Consider the following 20,302-nt stretch of genomic DNA (forward strand, 5'->3'; position numbering starts at 1 on the left):
TCAACTTTTCAACTTTTATTTTGAGGCAAACACAATCAATGAACATCAAAGTGTCAAGACAACTCAATAACTGGTTTCTGTGTCCTCTGTCCTGATCCCAATTATAGACACGTCCTTTCAGCCAAGGTCTGTGAGTTGGCCTCTCAGGCTAATGGGTCAGGCTGGTGGTCGTCATTCACACCTCCATCCCTGTTCCTCAGCCACAAAACAGTTCTTTCCTCCTGATATCCCAGAGTCCTGAGTAATGTCCCCGGGAAGCCTGGGGAGGAGGTGAGAAGGTGGGAAGGGAGGTGAGATGGGCGTGCTTGGTGACAGGAGATCCCCTCTCTCCCTCTACCTCTCTCCCCCTGAGGTGTTCCCATCCTCACACGGTACCCAACTCCCTCCTACCACGCACCCTAGTCCTTCTTGGTTACACAGCCTTAGCCGGGCGTGGAGAGTTCCAGTAGATCATGGTGTCCACCAGCAAGGTGGGCAGGTAGCTCATGGGAAGGTAGAGGAGCTTAGCATCCCAACCAGGTGAGTATCGGGTACGGGGGTGGCAGGCTGTCAGGGCATGTTCCATGCAGTTCGTCACCAAGTATAGATTGGTGTCACACATTGACTTCAGCTTTTCAATTGGCTTCCTGGCTGCCCAAACGGAAGGACATATTCTCACGTTCCAATCTTCTTGCTTTGGGATCAACTTCAGAGAAAAGTCTCTAAAAGTACCCCACCTCCCCACCTCTCCCGGGTCATCTCCCAATCCATGGATTCCATCCGAGGGCGTCCCGCCTCCTACCAGGAAACACTCCCACGCTTGGCCCCTGGGCCCTACCCCTGCGCAGACGTGCTCTGCAGACACTGAGATGGCCACACGCCCTAGAAATCTCAGCCCCCGAAAACCAGCTCTTCTACCGCCAGCTTGCCAGGGGTCCGTGCATGTCTCCCCCGCTCTGGCTTCACTTTCCTCCCTTAAATAACGAGGGCATTAGGGGAAAGCGCCGTCTCCAGGTCTAGCAAGCCTGGATCTGCCCTGAGGTCACCAGCTGACCACATGGGACCACAGGATGGCCCCACTGTGTAGGTGACTCGGGGCCTGGAGGGGGGTCCCGAGTCTGTAGGAGGCGCTAGTGATGGGCCAGGTTTGCTCCCCTCTCCCCAGTGCGCAGCTCACTCACCAGAGGCCAGGAACTCCTCCCCATAGGCCTCCCTGACCTCCGGGCTCAGCCGGTCCCATGTCTCCTGGAAGCCTCTGGAAATCTTCTCAGGGTTGGTCACATTAGTGCTGAAGTAACCAGGCTCGATCACAGCTACCTTCACCCCGAAGTAGGTGAGCTCCCTCCTGCAAGCAGACAGGCAGAGGGGCCAGGGCTTCAGGGGCCTCGCGGACAAACACAATGAACAAACCTGCTATAAAACCTACCTCGGGGTTGGGGTGGGATAAACTCAGAAGCTTGGAAAGGTCCACAAGCAGTGGCCAGCGGGGGGGGGGGGGGGGGGGGGAAGAGCGATGCGGCCAGTCTGTGGACAAGGGTCTGTTTCCAGTACCATCGGCCTCGTGCTGAGGAGCTCCCGGGCTGCCCAGGCTGCTGCAGGCACCGCTCTCCTGCCCTCTCCTCCCATCTCCCCTGTATCCAGTGGGCTCCACACGTGGCCCATGTTACCTCGAGCACACCCCTCGGACTCCTCCCTTCCTCTTCTGCCTTCCGTTCTCTAAGGAATAGAGAACTGCCTACCTCTTGGCTCCCTCGGACCCAGAGGCAACCTCTGCCCTCCAGCCAGTGGGTGCTCCAGAGGCTGACTGGACAGGGTCGCTCCCCACAGGGTCCTGCTGCCAACGGCATGAAGGGGTGCGGCCTGCCCCCCCACCCCGCCAAGGGCCCACCCATGCCCACCTGCCTGGCCGGGCCTTGTCTGATAGCCTCCACCTGCCTGGCCGGGCCTTGTCTGATAGCCTGGAGGACCACCACCACCATGGCTAGCTGACTTGGTCACAACCGCAAGAGATGGTCACGACATTTGGGTCTCTCAATTCTTTCTCAGCTGTCAGACTTTTTTTTTGTTTTTGTTTTTGTTTTTTTAAGATTTTACCTATTTATTTAAGAGAGACACAGCACACGAAGGGGAAGGGATAGAGGGAGAGGGAGAAGCAGGCTCCTCACTGAGCAGAGAGCTTGGTGCGGGGCTTGATCCCAGGACCCTTGAGATCATGACCTGAGTGAGCTGCACGTAGATGCTTAACCGACTGAGCACCCCAGGGGCCCCTCAGCTGTCAGAACTTTTAGGTCGGGGCCTAGTCTTGCTGTTCTCGGACACGTATGTTGTATGTTCATAGAAGTGCTGAGAAGTAACTATTGAACTGAGTCAAATGCTGGACCCCCACACCAAGGGCCCCCGACACCGAATATTATAGGAATTATGGGCATGAGCTCTGTAGCCAATTGATCTCAGGTCCAGTTCTGCCTCAGTCGCTTCCTTGCTGTGGGCCCTCCCCCAGGGCAGTGATGGGTGAAACCAGTTCTATAGCCCCATGGCTCGTTCCAACACCCAGGACAGAGGAAGATGCTTCCCAGGGAATGTCTGGCACAACGCAAGAGAGAAGCATCTGGAAGGAAGAGCCTCTGAGGCTGTAGAAAATGAACCCCCTGGAAAATCTGCCCCGGAAGCATGGAAGCAGGAGGACGGAGGGAAGGCCTCTGTCCCAGTTCATTACCTGAGGGAGTCCGAGAAGGCCTCGACACCATATTTGGAGATGCAGTAGCCCCCACCGCAGAGAGACAGTCGGCCCATGATGCTGGAGACGTTGACCACACGGCCCCTCGCCTTCCTCACCAGGGACAGCAGGCTCAGGGTCACCTCCACCAACCCCAACAGGTTCACATCAAGTATCTTCATGAAGTCATCCTTGGTCAGCCATTCATTGGGTGCCGTGGGCCAAGAGATGCCAGCATTATTCACCAGGCCCCAGAGCCCTGGGCACAGGGTAGGGAGAGAGCAACATGGTCTGTGCGCCTGAGCGGGATGCAGCTGCGGTCCCAAGTCACCTTCCAATGCACTTTGTTACAAAATCAACAACAACATCTACATGGTATAAAGGAAAAGAGCACAGGAGAGAACTAAGGATGAGGCGGCTACAGAGCGTCTGGCTGTGCAGGCGCACAGAGCTGCTGGACCAGGAATGCTCCTTCTCATCCTGCTCACCGCTCCTCAGTGCCTGGCACGCAGTAGGTAACAAACCCATTTTTGTTAAGGGCACGCCCAGAGTTCCGGAGGATAGTGTGGTGTTCACAGCTCTCGGGGAAAGAGACACCGAGAGGTAGACAGGAGTGGGTAAGTGACAGAAATGAAGGGGGGACTGGAGAAGAAAAAGGAGAAAGACAACTTAAAAATAAAGAAAAAACATGAAAAATGCCTGCCTGTACTCTTGGGAAAGGCAGCTGTGGAATCCCAGCAGCAGGTAATGCAGAGAACAGGCCTGCATTGGCCACCACGGACAAGCTTTGAACAACCTGCCGCAACTGCAAGGCAGGATCTGCTCTGGAAGCCGAGTCCAGCCTTCGTGCTGGGGAATTCCAAAGCTCCCCCTGCAGTGACCACCCAGGCTCGTCCGGGGTGGAGGTGACCAGGCCTCATGCCACACACTAGTGTAGATGGCACCTTAGCTCCAGGAAGTGTCACCCTCCCAAAAGGTGACTCTTACCCTATCCCCCCTAGGTCCCCAGCCCACTCAGCTTTCAGGAAACCCCTCCAGAAGAGATGAGGAGAAAAGTCACCATAAGAGATTTGAAATAGTCAGAGGTACAGACCCACAGACCTCAGGTCGGCAGGTGCCAGGTCCTCAGTGACAAGGGGCTGGTGGGGGGGGGGGGGTAGGGTACACAGGGTTTGGCCCTGGGAATACTGGAAAAAGAAGACGGCCTCTTGTGATACTTGTCCCCCCCTTCAGAAACCTCCCCTGGCCTTAAAGAAATGCAGGATCTAGGGGCACCTGGGATGCTCAGTGGTTGAGCGTCCGCCTTTGGCTCAGGGCATGATCCCGGGGTCCTGGGATTGAGTCCTGCATCGGGCTCCCCACAGGGAGCCTGCTTCTCCCTCCCTCTGCCTCTCTCTGTGGGTCTCTCATGAATGAATGAATGAATGAATGAATGAATGAATGAATGAATGAATGAACGAATGAACAAATAAATGAAATGCATGCTCTCTGATCCAATTATTTTATTTTACTTAACTTGACTGAGAATGGAAACAAAGCTTTATTACAGAAACCTTTACTGAGATGTTATTTCTGCCAGCAAAAGTGGAAAACATGTCAGCAGACAGCAATATGGGAGAGCTTAAATGAGTGGTGGCCTCTCCACATGCTTGGATATACAGACATTGAATATTACGTTTTGGTTTTTTGTCTTTGTTTTTTTTTTTTAATATTATTCATTTATTTGAGAGAGAGAGAGAGGGAGAGAGAGCAGGAGCAGGAGGGAAGGGTAGAGTGAAAGGGAGAAGCAGATCCTCGCTGAGCAGGGAGCCCGATGCAGGGTTCGATCCCAGGACCCCAAGAGCATGACCTGAGCCAAAGTCAGATGCTTAACCGACTGAGCCACCCAGGCGCCCTGAGTATTACATTTTGGAAAAGATTGTCTGATGAAAATGTCAATCATTGGCTACATAATAATGTAGAGAGTGACTGACTCTGGAAACTGGGCTTGGGAAATGTCATTTTATCTGTATCTTCTTCTGTGCTTTCTACAATGAGCGTGTTTTACATTTTTAATCACAAAAAAGACACCAATGATTTCCTCTTTCCCGAGAGGGGCAGGCACCGTAAAAGAGGAGATAGAATAGGATCCCTCACCTGTATTTGACCAAAAGTCCCTTCAGCTCCCTGAGCTTCAGTGTCCTCATAAGTCAAGTGGGGCCCATCTTAAAGCCCTGCAGAGGGCCAGGTGTGAAGGAACCATCAAGAAAATGTGCACCTGTTGAGATCAGGAGGCTGGGTCCAGCCTGGCCCAGCCCCAGCTGCCCCATAACAAGCCTGGAGAGCCCTATACCTCCTACAGACGATTGGTGCTAAACTCGGGCTGGGCTCGTCTAACCATGGTCTCCGACTCAGGCACTCCAGGCCTTCTGCTCAGGAAACTCCAGAGCCTTAGGCTTTGAAAATCAAAACCTCTTGGGAATCTTACCAGTTTTACAGAAGAGAGGTTTTCCCTGGGCAGAGGGAAGAAATACAGAGACACAAAGAGGACAATGGGCCATACCTCTGTCCCCCACATGCTCCTTCACCCACTGGGTGGCCGCCAAGATGCTCTCTGTCTTGGTGACATCCAGGATCACCGTGTCCAGCCTGTCTGACGTCTGGCTTCTCAGCTGCTGGGCCCCCTTCTCCGTCAGACATGCAGCCAGCACCCTCAAGCCTCGCAGGTCCAGCTGCCTGGCCAGCAGGTTCCCGAAGCCTGAGTCACAGCCCGTGATGAAGACATACTTGTCCTGCAGGTGGCTCACCACCTGTCTCTCCCGGTACCAGCGCAGGAGGTAGTACAGGCCCACGAGGGCCGCCAGGGACCACCACATGGCCTTGCAGGGAGCACACAGGCTGAAATGCAACAAGAGCACAGCCAGTGTTCCGGCAGGATGATGTGAGCACACACATGTGTGAGCAGTAGGCCAGCCTCCAGACTCTGACATAGAGTCCTTGAGGACCTCCTGGTCACTTTCTCTAGAGAGTATTATTTATACTGGCCCCAACTTACACACTCTTTGGTACACTTATGCCATTTCTACTGGGTGCTATTGGATTTCACAAAGAATCCTTTGACATGAAGATACTTTTCCTAGTCACCTTCTCCTGGTCCACCCACTCCTCCCATTTCCCCCTGCCCATCTACACACACACACACACACACACACACAGAGGCACACACCCCTATGTCCTAGGTCTCATGGTTCAGAACTGTCTTCTTACCTTGTTCTCGTTCAAGGCTGGAAGCCGGGTCCGTCTCCCTGACTTACTGGACACTCTAATAAAGATAGACAGGCTGTAAATCAACACTCATGTGATTTCAAAACACAGCTGTGCTACCAACCAGCTGTGTGACCTGGGGCTACTGGCTCACACTCCATGCCTGGCTTCCTCATCTGGCTCAGGATACCGGGTTCACATCTCAGAAATCTAAGTCACTGGTGGCCTCTCTAGGGAGAGAAGAAGGCAAAGAGCACAAGGTCTCCTCCCGCTGTAGAGGGCCTCTGGGGCAGACCGGTGTTCAGAAACTAATGGGGTACCTGCCCCCAGAGGTGGAGAAAGGAGAGAAGGGACGGGGTGGGCACAGCAGCACAGAGGCTGCCCCCAGTTGCCGGGAGTGTCGAGAGGAAGTGCTTGGCCAAGCGGGTCTCAGCAGTGCCACCCCCTGCTCCGTGGAGATGGCCTGTCCCCAGCCCTGGGTGGTGCTTGCATCCCGCCCCCCACGTCCAGAATCCAGAGCGCCGGGACCGGACTCCACGGGCAGCACAGGCCGGTTTGCCAGGGACCACGGCCCGGGTGTCCTAGGCCTCCGAGGTGGGGCGGGGAGGCCCAGAGCTTGCACACGTGGCCGTGGCCAAGTCTGGGGGCGGGGGCGGGGGGGGGGAGGGTGGGAGCTGCCCAACTAAACAGGGAGGGCCCGAGGTGGACCCAGGCTGTGCGTGGGGGGGCTTCAGGCTGAGGCAGAGGCCAGCACTTCACAAGAGGAGGCGCACAGGGCTGGGGCTGGGGCGCTGAGAAGCCGGTCTGGCGACTCTGTGTCTCCCCGACTGTCCACTGAGCCCTGGTCAGGGAGAGGAAGGGGCCCTGGGGAGCCCGAGGCTTCTCCACAGTCAGAGGCCCAGCGCCCACTCCTCCCAGCACCTGAGGAACAGAGAGGGGCGCCCACTGAGCCTGTCTCTCAGGGTGGAGGCGGCTGCAGCAGCATGGCCAGGCCTGGTCCTGCAGAAAGCAGCCTGTCCCCGCTTCCCGAGTGTGAGTGTGCACGTGTGTGACCGCCAGGACCCCCTAGACGGGCTTCCCAAAGCACCAGGGAGGAAGAAGCCAAGGAGGTAGAGGGGAGCCTTGGAACCCCCCGGGGGCCCAAGGCACCGTGCACATCCTCACTGGACACCAAACCCCACTGGGCACAGGGCCATGGTCTTTACCTGCAAGAAACTGGACACCTGTCCCCTCAGTGACCACAAGGTCCTTCACCACCAATTTGCAAGCACACTTGCCGGGGAGACCCCTTCCAGCCCTCCCCTCCTGCGAGACCTCAAAGCCGGTGACCTCCAGGCGCGACAGTCACAGCAAGGACGGAGGGGCCGTGGGACAACAGGAGTGCCTGGGGTGCCTCTCACGCACCGGGAGCCGTGGGGCCAGAACGGGGCGCCCCGCAGAGGCGCCGAGGCGCAGACTCGCTGCTGCGGGGGTGTCCCCGGCGGCCGCACCCACGAGTCCCCGCGCGGCTGCACCGAGTCCCCGCGCGGCTGCACCCAGGTGTCCCCGCGCGGCCGCACCCACCGCGTCTCCTGCGGAGGGGGTGGGTGGGGCGGCTCCTGGGCCGCAGCCGGGCCGGGGCCGGGCGCCCCCTGGTGGTGCCCTGCTGGGGGCTCCGCGGGGCCGCGGTCCAGCCGGCCGCCCCCACCGGGTCCCCCTTCCCCAGCCTGGGGGCCCGTCCGGAGAGGGGAGCCGTCGGAGCCGCCAAGGGAGCTGCGAGGGGCAGGGGCCCCACCGTGCAAGCTGCCTTCCGCTCCCTCCTGGACTGGGGACCCCAGAGAGTAGAGACACGACCCTGCCTTCAGCGGGGACCTGGCACGGGACTCCATCCCAGGGCGTCGGCGTCCCGCCTCCCACCAGGGAACACTCCCGCGCTCGGCCCCTGGGCCCTACCCCTGCGCAGACGAGCTCTGCAGACACTGAGATGGCCACACGCCCTAGAAATCTCAGCCCCCGAAAACCAGCTCTTCTACCGCCAGCTTGCCAGGGGTCCGTGCGTGTCTCCCCCGCTCTGGCTTCACTTTCCTCCCTTAAATAACAGCAAGCCTGGATCTGCCCTGAGGTCACCAGCTGACCACACGGGACCACAGGATGGCCCCACTGTGTAGGTGACTCGGGGCCTGGAGGGGGGTCCCGAGTCTGTAGGAGGCGCTAGTGATGGGCCAGGTTTGCTCCCCTCTCCCCAGTGCGCAGCTCACTCACCAGAGGCCTCCCTGACCTCCGGGCTCAGTTGGTCCCATGTCTCCTGGAAGCCCCTGGAAATCTTCTCAGAGTTGGTCACATTAGTGCTGAAGTAACCAGGCTCGATCACAGCTACCTTCACCCCGAAGTAGGTGAGCTCCCTCCTGCAAGCAGACAGGCAGAGGGGCCAGGGCTTCAGGGGCCTCGCGGACAAACACAACAAAGCAGTTTACCAAGACCTGATGTATACTGAATGCAGGGGATACAAGGTAGGAAACGATTTTGTAGCGAACCACGAGGTATTGTTGAAGTGCTGAGAGCAAGACTGGCCCCAGCCAAGTCCCCGGCCACCAATGCAAGCCTCCAGGCTGGGTCCCCCATCTCAGCTCCTCCTCCAGAAAGTGAGCCTGCCTAATCCCTCAGCATCAAGAAACCCAGAACTTGTGCTGAGAGAGAGGGGACACGGAAAAGAGGAATTCTGGGAGGGCAAATGCTCCTCAGGGCACATTCTCCCCAAAACTCCAGAACTCCAAGGTCTCGAGGTGAGGAGCAGTGGAGAGAGAAGAGGCTCTGATGATGAGCCGCGTGAGGCGAAGAAAGCTCGTATGACTTCAGGTTCTGAAAAACACCCTGGGAATCTTCCCACTTAGCAGAAGAGAGGTCACCCTTGCACAGAGAGAATCAATAAAGAGACACAAATGAATCTGGGCCATACCTCTGTCCCCCACACACTCCTCCACCCACTGGGCGGCCGCCAAGATGCTCTCTGTCTTGGTGATGTCCAGGATCACCGTGTCCAGCCTGTCTGACGTCTGGCTTCTCAGCTGCTGGGCCCCCTTCTCCGTCAGACATGCAGCCAGCACCCTCAAGCCTCGCAGGTCCAGCTGCCTGGCCAGCAGTTTCCCGAAGCCTGAGTCACAGCCCGTGATGAAGACATACTTGTCCTGGAGGTGGCTCACCACCTGTCTCTCCCGGTACCAGCACAGGAGGCAGTACAGGCCCACGAGGACCGCCAGGGACCACCACATGGCCTCGCAGGGGACAGATGACAGGCTGCGATCAGAAAAGTCTGTGGCCTCCTCAATCCAGATGACTGTGAAGGCAGTCTGGCCTCCGGGCTCCCTGGCATGAAATCTAATTTCCCTCCTGGTCACTATCCGCCTGGAGCATCCCTGACCTGTCTGCTCTTTGCACTACTTTTATAAGAGCTGACACAGGCCCTTGAAAATCCCAAATCCTGCCCAGAAAGAAAACATGCCTATGAGCAGTGCTCCCCGGCCCTATCACTGCATTCTGCTGTGTCCCTGTGGCTGCAGGCTGAGCGACACAGGCCACGCTGCTCTGGGTTCCAGGTTTAGGACTGCCTCATTTGTTTGCTAACATGCAAGCTTCATATTCCCTAGCTCAGGAAGGCTCTTAGGAGGGAGATGCGCTTTGATTCAAGACATGTTTGCATTCAGTATGTTCCCTGAGCCTGGGCTTCCTCATCCGGCTCAGGATATGGGGTTCACATCTCAGAAATCTAAGTCACTGGCAGCCTCTCTAGGGGAGAAGAAGGCAAAGAGCACAAGGTCCCCTCCCGCTGTAGAGGGCCTCTGGGGCAGACCGGTGTTCAGAAACTAATGGGGTACCTGCCCCCAGAGGTGGAGAAAGGAGAGAAGGGACGGGGTTGGGGGGTGGGGGGTGGAGGGGGTGGGCACAGCAGCACAGAGGCTGCCCCCAGTTGCCGGGAGGGTCGAGAGGAAGCGCTTGGCCAAGCGGGTCTCAGCAGTCACCACCCCCTGCTCCATGGAGATGGCCTGTCCCCAGCCCTGGGTGGTGCTTGCATCCCGCCCCCCACGTCTAGAATCCCACACGTGGCCGCGGCCGTGTCTGGGGGCGGGGTGGGCAGGGCGCCGAAGCTGCCCCCGGCAGACTAAACAGGGAGGCCCCGAGGTGGACACAGGCTGTGCGTGGGGGGGCTTCAGGCTGACGCAGAGGCCAGCACTTCACAAGAGGAGGCGCACAGGGCTGGGGCTGGGGAGCCTTCCTCAGGGCACCCCAGCGTCCTCTGACAGGGTTGGGCGCTCGTCCCTGCCCTCACACGCTGGGCCTCTCCCAGAAAAGAGGCCTGGGAGGGAGGGGAGTCATGGGAGGCTCAGAGGGATACTGAGGTTGGCTTCCTTGGGCCTCTTGGTCCACGTGGCTCTCCTGCCCTCTTGCTGGCCCTGAGGCAAGGCCCCTCAGGAGGCGTCTGTGTTGGTGTCCCTCAGAAAGCACGCACAGACATCAGCCACCTCACTGTTGCACAGCTCCCGACACTCTGGAAAAGACATCTAGCTGTGGTCCCAACCCTCTTGAACACCTGTCCCCAAGGGCCCACAGCATGGCTGGATCATCACTGTTTGGGGGAAGAGAAACGGTGGAGATCCGGAAGCTCCAGAAGGCTGAAGTGATGACTTCATGTGAATGAAGCGGGGGGGGGGGGGGGGGGGCTCACTCCACGCAGATGCCTGGAGCCTTGAGGCTGCAGCCCCGGCAGGGACCCCGGCTTCCAGCACCAGCCAGCGCCCCGCGGCCCGCGAGATGAATGCGTGCGGACGTAGGTGACTCTGCCGCACCCCACTTTGCTCTCCATTTTCACCTGCGGTTCTCACGTTGGCCGACCATCTGAGAGTCCCTACAGCCTCCATTCCCTCTTCACGACGACTATGGCAGAGACTCAGGAGGATCTCGTGAGTCCTCTCAACTCCGCCTCTCGGGGAGTCTAAGAACCCCTGTGTTGTCATCAGGCTGCAGCCCTAGGAAGTGGAGGCCTCCAGAAACCCTGGAGAACTCAGGACTCCTTTCTGCCCAGCATGTTAGGTGCTCGACAAAGGTTAGTAGAAACTGAATAAATCTAGAGTCAGCAAGGGACCGTCAACACATGGACAGAGGCCCCCCGGGAGGAGGTGACAGAAAGCAGGAAGTGGGGGGCTCCTGAGGGAGGAACAGAAGCCAGGAGATGGATAGGAAATTGCAGAGCCAGGAAGAGCCGAGCCAGTTTCCCAGGGGGCCTTCAGCCTGCGGTCTCTCCAAGCCTCTCTTCCTTGCACTGACCTTGCACACCTCCACATACACTCTCTTGGGAAATCACAGGGAGGAAACAGTTGTCCTTCATCTTCATCACCTGCACTTTCTCAACCCCCACCCAGGTCATCCCAAAGGGATGTCCCCCAAAGGGGACTTTGCCCTCACTCAAGAAATTTCCCAGAATTCCAAAGGCTCAGTCCCTTCCATGGAAGTGTAGGCCATACCCCACTTTTTTTAAATCCCAGCCCCATCCATGAGAGATGCTTTTTTTTTTTTTTAAGATTTATTTATTTATTTATTCATGAGAGACACAGAGAGAGAGAGAGAGAGAGAGGCAGAGACACAGGCAGAGGGAGAAGCTCCATGCAGGGGACCTGACGTGGGACTCGATCCCAGGTCTCCAGGATCAGGCCCTGGGCTGAAGGCAGCACTAAACCGCTGAGCCACGTGGGCTGCCCATGAGGGCAGTCATTTTAACACTTTGGACATCATGGACCCTTTTGAGAATCTAAGAAAACTCTGCCCCATAAAAGTGACTTAACACAACATATGGGATTTTGAATATACTTTTTGGGGAGTTCACAGACCACCTAAAGCCATTAGGTGCCAAGAATCCAGGTCAAGAATCCCTGTAATAAGGGCTTACTGAAATACTAGCAGTGGGACTCAGGCAAGTTGTTTAACCTCTCTGTGCCTCCTGATGTGATAGAGACCTTGTCTATGATGGTGGCCACCTCGTTAAGCTGTTATGGGGATTAGATGAGGTGGTACACGACAGCCAAACTATGGAAAGAGCCCAGAGGTCCATCAACAGATGAATGGATAAAGAAGATGGGGTGTGAGTGTGTGTGTGTGTGTGTGTACACACACACACACACACACACACACACACACTGGAATACTACTCAGCCATCAAAAATGAAACCTTGCCATTTGCAAAGATGTGGATGGAACTAGAGGATATTACACTGAATGAAACATGTCAGTCAGAAAAACAGTTACCATACGATCTTACTTATATATGAAATTTAAGAAACAAAACAGAGGATCATAAGGGAAGAGAGGAAAAAGTAAAACAAGATGAAATCAGAGAAGGAGACAAAGCATAAGAGACTCTTTTCCAGAGGAAATAAACTGAGGGTCGCTGGAGGGGAGGGTGTGGGGGGACAGGGTAACTGGGTGATGGGCATTAAGGAGGGCATGTGGTGTAATGAGGACTGGGGATCATATAAGACTGATGAATCACTGACCCTTACCGATGAAACCAGTAATACATTACACGTTAATTAATTGAATTTAAATAAAATTTTAAAAGAAAGAAATGAGGTGGTACATATCAAGCACCTCGAAAGCATGCCTGGTAAATGATAAGTATGCAATGAATGCTTACTGTTAGTATTACTACATCTCTTTTGTGGTAGTTCGTAGCGGCACCGGGATGTTCTTGACCTTCTACGTAAGAAACACAACACCAAAAAAATAAAAAATAAAAAAATAAAATTTAAATTTTAAAAAAAAAGTAAAAAGAAACACAACACCAGACAACTAAATAGAAGAGGAAGCCAGTGTCCATCCATTTCAGAGGAAAATGGCTCATTGTGGTGAGACTAAGGACAGGTATCTCAGGGTAATTCCACAAGAAGGGATCTCTTCTTCCTCATTCCCAAACAGTGGGAAAGGGACATGCTTATGCCGGGCACTGCACACATCTCATCTCACGCATCCCATACAATAACCCTTATCCTCACTTTGCAAATAAAGAAACTGAAACTCAGAAAGCAAGGTGGGTGCACAAGGTCACACGGCTACCAAGTGGGGGAACAAGGTGCCAAAGCCAGGTCTGGCCCCCAGACTAGTGTTACCGCCACCGTGGCTCAGAGAAGAGTGCGCAAGCAGGAAAGAGCTGAGCAGAACCAAGGACAGGCCCGCGGGACCACATTCTTCTTTGGGAAGCCGGGGAGCCCTTTATCTGGTGCTGTTGGGCAGACGAGGTGTGGGGAAGCTGGCGCAGGAGGGCAGAATGACTTCTGTGGCTGGACGTGGCTTCTGCCCTCATGACCTCCTGGAAGCTAGGCTGGGAATGGAAGTACTGTGGTTGCCAAGCTCCTCTCAGCCTAAACCAGCCCACAATCCACCTGCCCTCCACACATGAAGGAGGGTCCACGGCCGTGCAGGCCGGCCAAGTGGGGGGATTCCTGGGACAGCCCGCCCAGCCCCTCCCTCCAGGGTCCAGGCACAAGCCCTTGGCCCCCACCTGACCCTGGGAAGCTGCTGCTTTTATCTGTGTCTCCAATAACTCCTCCCTGGTACCTTCCTTCCTTTCTGATTGTTGATTACAATGTCTTGTCTACAGTTTTTGAAAAAAAAGTTAGAGGGGGGTAAGAAGGAGAAAGAGCAAATTTCCAGGAATTGTTTTGCTGCTGCTGTTCCTGCTACTTGGAGCAAAGCTATTTGCTGCCCCCCCTTCTGCTCAGGTTGGCAAGAAGCCTGGGTCCTGCCCCCTCTGTCTTTCCCTTCCTTCCAATCTCTCTTTCCAGCTGCACACCTCCTCCCTCCAAAGAAAAACACCACATGAAAACTGCAGAGCTGTCACTTATTGCTTCCTGAGGGAGCAGCTTTCCCTCTGTGCCTCTGCCAGGAGGCACCACCGTCATTTCCTCCTGCTGCAAATTCGCATTCAGTGAGGTGGGGGAGAGGGGCCCGGGAGCAGGTGGAGATGAGGCCACAGGGAGTGATGTCTCAATGACGGGGGAGAAGGTCGGGGGGTGAAAGATTGAGACCCAGGAGACATGACCTGCTAAAATGCAGTCTTGAGAGGAATGAAAATGGCCTTGAGCCAGAATGTGTAGAGAGAAGAGAGACACAGAACGAGGGTCTTCCTGGAGGGTGCTTGGTCTAGTAGAGCCTCCACCTGCATGGGTCAAAGGCATGGAGAAGGAAGTGAGAATTCTCAGAAGGCTCCCTATTGAAAAACAATACCCATAGGATAGAAATCGAGATCCTAAAGAGAGAGAGAGAGAGAGAGTAGAACTGTCTGGAAAAAATCAAAGTAAACCACATTTTACATCATCATCATAGCTCATCATGACAGATTTCTTGATCAAGGCCGGGCCTGACATTTGGGTAGAAATGTGACATAATAAGAAACACATCTGCTCCCTGAGTTCCTAAATCCCTTAGAAAATTTCCTAGATGGCTTCAGGATGGGGACTGGTTCCCAGAAAGACCGAGCCTTGATTAGAAGCTTAGAACTTCCAACCTCACCTCCTGTCCTCCGGGGAGAGGTCAGAGACTAGAGATTAAACTAATAATAGATCATGCCTATGTACCGAAGTAGCCATAAAAATTCCTAAACTATGAGCTTCAGAGATCTGGGCTGGTGAACATATCTCCGTGCTGGGAGGCCTATATACCCCAGCTCCATGGGGACAAAGCTTGGGTGGGACCCTTCCCAACCTCACAACTATACCTCTTTATCTGGCTGTTCATTTGTATCCTCTACAATAAACCAGCAAACAAAGTAAATGTTTCCCTGAGTTTTGTGAACCACTCCAGCAAATTACTGAAGCTGAGGTGGGGGGATTGTGGGAATTTTGTAACCCGGTTGGACAGAAGTGTGGGTGCCTTGGGGACCTGTCGTCTGTGACTGGCATCTAAAGTGAGAACCATCCTGTGGGACCCAGCCCTTAGACCTGTGGAATCTGACAGTAACTTCAGGTTGGTGTCAGAAATGATAGATTTTAGAACACCCACTTTGTGCCCAGGGGTCGGGAAATTGGTTAGTATGGAGGGGAAAACCCTACATGTTTGGTGTCAGAAGTGTTGTGAGTAGAGAAACAGTTTTCCTAGAGGAGGCCTTAAGAAAACTGCAAAGGTAAAAACATCCCCTCTCATGGAGATGGCTGGTGGTGATGGTTGTGCAACAATGTGAACATAGTTATTTTATTATTTATTTAAGTAATCTCTGTGCCCAGCGTAGGGCTCAAATTTATGACCCTAAGATCAGGAGTTGCATATGTTCTACCAATTGAACCAGCCAGGCAGCCCTTACTTAATGCTACTGAACTGTAAAATTAAAAATAGGGCAGCCCAGGTAGCTCAGCGGTTTGGCACCTGCCTTCAGCCTGGGGCATGATCCTGGAGACCCGGGATCAAGTCCCACGTTGGGCTCCCTGCATGGGGCCTGCTTCTCCCTTTGCCTCTCCCTCTGCCTGTCTCTCTCTCTCTCTCTCTGTCTCTGTCTCTCATGAATAAATAAATAAAATCTTTAGAAAAATTAAAATAGCTAAAATGGGGGCAGCTGAGTGGCTCAGTGGGTTAAGTGTCTGCCTTCAGCTCAGGTCATGATCTCAGGGTCCTGGGATCCAGCCCTACAGGCTCCCTGCTCAGTGGGTAACCTGCTTCCCCCCTCCCTCTGCCCCTGCTCATGCTTTCTGTCCCTCTCAAACAAAATCTTTTTTAAAAAATAGCTAAAATGGTAAATTTGATGTTATGTTTATTTCACTACAATAAAAAACTAATTAGCAAACCTTAAAAAAAATCCCATCCCTGAATGGATACACAAAAGGTGGCATAGCCACACGATGGAATATTGCTTAGCTGTGAAGAGTAATGAAGTACAGACACATGCTACAGCATTGATGGGGCTCACAAACATTGTGCAAGTGAAAAAGAAAACAGACACCAAGGTCACACATTGTATGATTCCATCTATATTAAATATCCTTAAGAGGTAAATCCCCAGAGATGAAAGCAGAATAGGCATTGCCAGGGGCTGGGGGAAGAGGGCAATAGGGAGTACTTGATGGGTGTGGGGTTTTCCTTTGGGGCGATGAAAGTGTGAGCACCTACACAGAGGCGGTGGTTACACAACGATGTGAAGGTACCAAAAGCCACTGAACTGTACGCTTTGAGCCGGTTGATACTGGTACGGGCACTCTACCGCAATGAGACGTGCACACCTGGTCCTCTGCAGCCTCCCCTGCAGCCCACAGAACATGGGCCCAGTGCCGGGTGGCTCTGCCGTCTGCACCGTGTGGCCTGTGTGAGAGGCAACCTCTCTGGCCTTCACAGAGGATAAGAAAGCCCCTCCTTGTCCCCACCGGGTATCTCAGGGATCCAATGATTAACTGAGGCAGAAGTGCTCTGAGAAGCAGGAAGCTCTGCTGACACCAGGTGTTCCCCACCACACAAATCCACCGGCCCTGTGTCTTACCCTGTGGCTTGGAAGGAGAGAGAAGCTTGGTATCTGTCTCTCTCCAGTAGATTCTTTTTTTTTTTTTTGCCTTATTTTTTTGAGATTTTATTTCTTTGTTCATGAGAGACACAGAGAGGCAGAGACACAGGCAGAGGGAGCAGCAGGCTCCAGGCAGGGAGCCCGATGTGGGACTCCATCCCGGGACCCCAGGACCACGCCCTGGGTCCAAGGCAGATGCTCAACCACTGAGCCACCCAGGCGCCCCTCTCTGGACCATTCTTTTTCTTTTTTTTTTTTTTTTAGGTTCTCTGGACCATTCTTGGCCACACCTCATGCTGCTCCCCTCTCCGCATCTAGGAGACTCCTCGAAGCTCAGCCCAGCCCTCCTCCCCAGCCCACCCCGTTCAGTCTTCCCTCTCTCTCTCTCAATTCCCCCTCAGAGCCCAAGTGCAGGCCGGGAGACTGGCAAGGGGCGGGTGCGAGCCAGTTGGGAAGGGCAGGGTGGCTGAAAGCGTGGATGACTTTCAGATTTATTTTAGCCTGCCCGCCCCATCCAGTTCTGCTTTCGTCGGAATCGACAGACAGGGGAGTGGGATTCCAAGCCCGCTGGGAGTGGAAAACACACGCACGGGAAAGCACTTAGCACAGGCCTGGCCCTGTGCTGAGCACTTCACTTTGTGGCCCACTGGATTCTCCCAACACCCCCATTAGTGGACGTTACTGTCCCATTTTGCAGAGGAGAGAGCTGAAGCTGAAGGACGGACATTCACGTAGCTAGTGAGTCAGGAGTCTGGGTTTTCAATGCTTGCAGCCCTGACTCCTCCCTGCCACGGGCACACTGGGTCATCTCCTGTGACTTCCCCTCTATCTGGATTGGGGGAAGGCAGGAAAAACCCTGACCCTCTCCCACAGAGCCTCAGCCAGTGATACTGCTTCCCGGATGAGAAGGACGGCCCCGAAGCCCACAGGCAAGCCAGGCCCACGGCCACGGTCCCTCCAGTCTCCTCGCAGCTCCCCAGCAGCCCAGACGACCCTGCAGGGACCAGAAGCACTCCGGGCAGAAAGGCAGGTGGGTGTCTCCCTCTCAGGAGAGAAGGGAATCTGAGCCTGAGGACAGCTGGCTTTCATGCATGAGCCACTTATGTCCCCAGGGATAAAATGGGGGGGGTGGGGGTGCGTGCATGTGTGTGTGTGTGTGTGTGTGTGTGTGTGTGTGCGTGTGTGTCCCACATCCATAGCCCAAATGAGAGAAAGACTTCCTAGGAAGGCCCACGTCAAAGGGCCAAGGGGTGAAGCACCAGGAGAGAAGTGGAGAGCGGAACCAGCCTGTGGCTTGAGCTACCGGGGCGCCTGGCTGGGGCCAAAGCCGGCCAGGGCGCCGCGTACTATTTCCCACCGTCTGAATGTTTATTTTTTTTATTATTATTTTTTAAAGATTTTATTTATTTATTTATTTTTGAGAGACAGAGAGACACAGGCAGAGGGAGAAGCAGGCTCCACGCAGAGAGCCCGACGTGGGACTCGATCCCGGGACTCCAGGATCACACCCTGGGCCAAAGGCAGGCGCTAAACCACTGAGCCACCCAGGGGTCCCCCATCTAAATGTTTAAACTCTCCCTCCTGGGACGCCTGGGGGGCTCAGTGGTGGGGGGACTGCCTTTGGCTCAGGGCATGATCCGGGGTCCTGGGATCGAGTCCTGAGCCCTGCCCTTCCCTCTGCCTATGTCTCTGCTTCTCTCTGTGTGTTGCTCCTGAATGGATAAATTAAATCTTTTTTTAAAAAAAACTTAAAAAAGGGATACCTGGGTGGCTCAGTGGTTGAGTGTCCGCCTTTGGCCCAGGGCATGACCCCAGGGGTCCTGGGATCGAGCCCCACCTGGCCTGCTTCTCCCTCTGTGCCTCTCCGCTATGTGTGTTCTCTCTCCCTCTCAAATAAATACATATTTTTGAAAAAATAAAAAGTCATGAATCCCTCTGTCGCCTCTTCAGACCCAGAATCGCTTCCCAAAGCCCCCCGGCCCCTGTGGCCCAGGGACTTGAGACGCCAGCCAGGCGGCTTTCGGGGTGTGTCGGCCCGATGCCCGCCCGGGAGGACGCGGGGCCTGCGCCCCCAGGGGCCGTCACCTCGGCGCCCGCCGGCGACCCTGGGGAGATCCGCAACTGGGACGAGCTGCTCTACTTCTTCAACCACACCCTGCCCGAGTGCCACGTGGAGCTCAGGGAGGACGCGAAGCAAGTGACGCTGTTCGTGCTGTACCTGGCCATCTTCGTGGTGGGGCTGCTGGAGAACGTGGTGGTGATCGGCGTCAGCTGGCGGCGCGCGGGCCGGGGCCTGCTCAGCCTGTACGCGCTGCACATGGCCGTGGCGGACCTGGGCATTGTGCTGTCCCTGCCCGTGTGGATGCTGGAGGTCGCACTGGACTACACCTGGCTCTGGGGCGGCTTCTCCTGCCGCTTCACACACTACTTTTACTTCGCCAACATGTACAGCAGCATCTTCTTCCTGCTGTGCCTGAGCGTCGACCGCTACATCAGCCTGGCGGCCCCTGGCCCACAGCCCCGGCAGCAGCGGCTGCGCCGGGCCGTGTGCGCGGGGGTCTGGCTGCTGTCGGCCGTGCTCCCGCTGCCCGAGGTGGCGCACATGCAGCTGCTGGACGGCGCGGAGCCCGTGTGCCTGTTCATGGCGCCCTTCGAGGCCTACAGCGCCTGGGCCCTGGCCGTGGCACTGTCCACCAGCGTGCTGGGCTTCCTGCTGCCCTTCCCGCTCATGGTGCTCTTCAACGTGCTGACGGCCTGCCGCCTGCGCCGCGCCGGGCGGCCGGAGGGCCGGCGCCACTGCCTGCTGGTGTGCGCCTACCTGGGCGCCTTCGCTGCGTGCTGGCTGCCCTACCACGCCACGCTGCTGCTGCTCACGCTGCACGGCACGCACGTGTCCCTCCACTGCTACCTGGTGCACCTGCTCTACTTCTTCTATGACATCATCGACTGCTTCGCCATGCTCCACTGCGTGCTCAACCCCCTGCTCTACAACTTCCTGAGCCCCAGGTTCCGGGAGCAGCTGCTGAGCGCCGTGGTCCATTACCTGCCCAAGGCCCGGGCCCGGGCGGACAGGCGCGCCTCCTCCTCCTCCTCCTCCTCCACCCAGCACTCCATCGTCATCACCAAGGAGGGCACCCAGCCCACCGCAGGCGGCGCCCAGGCCCACCCGGGGGTCCCGAACTAGCCCCCCTGCCCTCCCTAGGGTCTCCCAGGAGGGCCGGAGAGCCCGGCTCCGAGGGGGGTAGAGAGCTGGAGGCTGAGGTGAGGGCCAGGGGTGGGGGAAGGGTCCCAACACTCCTGGTCAACCTTGAGTGTGTCCGTCCCAAGAAATGGAGATGGGGAGGTGAGGCGGTGGGGAAGAGCGGGGAACAGGCCTTTGGTGGAGTCCACTGGGTGTCCCGGTCCTCAGGAACATGGTGAAATAAATTACCCAGACAGCCACGACTCTGGCTCCTTCCAAAATCTGTACTTCCAGCCGGGACAGACCAAAGAGATGCCAGCAGAAACCAGACGCACTCATTTCAACAGCCACCCTGGCCTGAAAGAGTGTGCTCCACAGGGACCTCACACAGCTTTCCTTTTGTGTTTGTGCACTTGCCGACGCCCCCGCACACTGCGCAGGCTAGGGGGACAAGGGGTCAGAGGCCAAGGAACCAGGAGGTGACGCAGGACATTCCCTAGCATCCTCAGTGACATGGTAAACGGAGGGAGTGAAGCACAGGGCTGGGTCCCGCCCTCTGCCCCCACCTAGATCCTCTCCCCTTCATCCATCCTGCTTCCCTCCCCACGAAGCAGAGGAGCCAGCCCACAGTCCACGCTCCTCACAGCCCACCTGCCCCCACCTTCAGATCTAGGAC

The 20,302-nt window shown here is 55.8% G+C and overlaps 2 protein-coding genes across 7 annotated transcripts; one reads left to right on the forward strand and one right to left on the reverse strand.

Moving 5' to 3' along the window:
• On the reverse strand, positions 1 to 7,513 carry RDH16 (retinol dehydrogenase 16). 6 transcript variants are annotated; one of them, XM_072746228.1, is made up of 7 exons: positions 7,144 to 7,513; positions 5,942 to 6,168; positions 5,238 to 5,572; positions 2,696 to 2,954; positions 1,161 to 1,324; positions 398 to 630; positions 1 to 259 (listed from the first exon to the last, which is right to left on the reverse strand). In XM_072746228.1, the coding sequence occupies exons 3-6, from the start codon at positions 5,548 to 5,550 to the stop codon at positions 413 to 415; spliced, it is 954 nt and encodes a 317-aa protein (XP_072602329.1). In that variant the 5' UTR covers positions 5,551 to 5,572; positions 5,942 to 6,168; positions 7,144 to 7,513; the 3' UTR covers positions 1 to 259; positions 398 to 412. The 6 variants fall into 6 exon arrangements, with proteins under 6 accessions (XP_072602329.1, XP_072602332.1, XP_072602330.1 ...); XM_072746231.1 differs by having other exon boundaries at positions 5,942 to 5,996; positions 7,253 to 7,511; XM_072746229.1 differs by having other exon boundaries at positions 5,942 to 5,996; positions 7,144 to 7,511.
• A 9,716-nt stretch (positions 7,514 to 17,229) lies between these two features.
• Positions 17,230 to 19,889, forward strand: GPR182 (G protein-coupled receptor 182). Its single transcript, XM_026001682.2, has 2 exons — positions 17,230 to 17,475; positions 18,396 to 19,889. The coding sequence occupies exon 2, from the start codon at positions 18,484 to 18,486 to the stop codon at positions 19,627 to 19,629; it is 1,146 nt and encodes a 381-aa protein (XP_025857467.1). The 5' UTR covers positions 17,230 to 17,475; positions 18,396 to 18,483; the 3' UTR covers positions 19,630 to 19,889.
• Positions 19,890 to 20,302: the final 413 nt, after the last annotated feature.

The sequence above is a fragment of the Vulpes vulpes genome, unplaced genomic scaffold (assembly GCF_048418805.1).
Source record: "Vulpes vulpes isolate BD-2025 unplaced genomic scaffold, VulVul3 u000000674, whole genome shotgun sequence".
NCBI lineage: Eukaryota > Metazoa > Chordata > Mammalia > Carnivora > Canidae > Vulpes > Vulpes vulpes.

Bases quoted from the DNA above. Each gene is read 5' to 3' on its own strand.
- RDH16 (XM_072746228.1), bottom strand. From the start codon at position 5,550: ATGTGGTGGTCCCTGGCGGCCCTCGTGGGCCTGTACTACCTCCTGCGC. The intron at 2,955-5,237 runs GTATGGCCCATT...CCCTGTGCCCAG, and splicing joins GGAGCATGTGGGGGACAGAG to GGCTCTGGGGCCTGGTGAAT. The intron at 631-1,160 runs GTGAGTGAGCTG...CCGTTTGGGCAG, and splicing joins GGAGGAGTTCCTGGCCTCTG to CCAGGAAGCCAATTGAAAAG.
- GPR182 (XM_026001682.2), top strand. From the start codon at position 18,484: ATGCCCGCCCGGGAGGACGCGGGGCCTGCGCCCCCAGGGGCCGTCACC.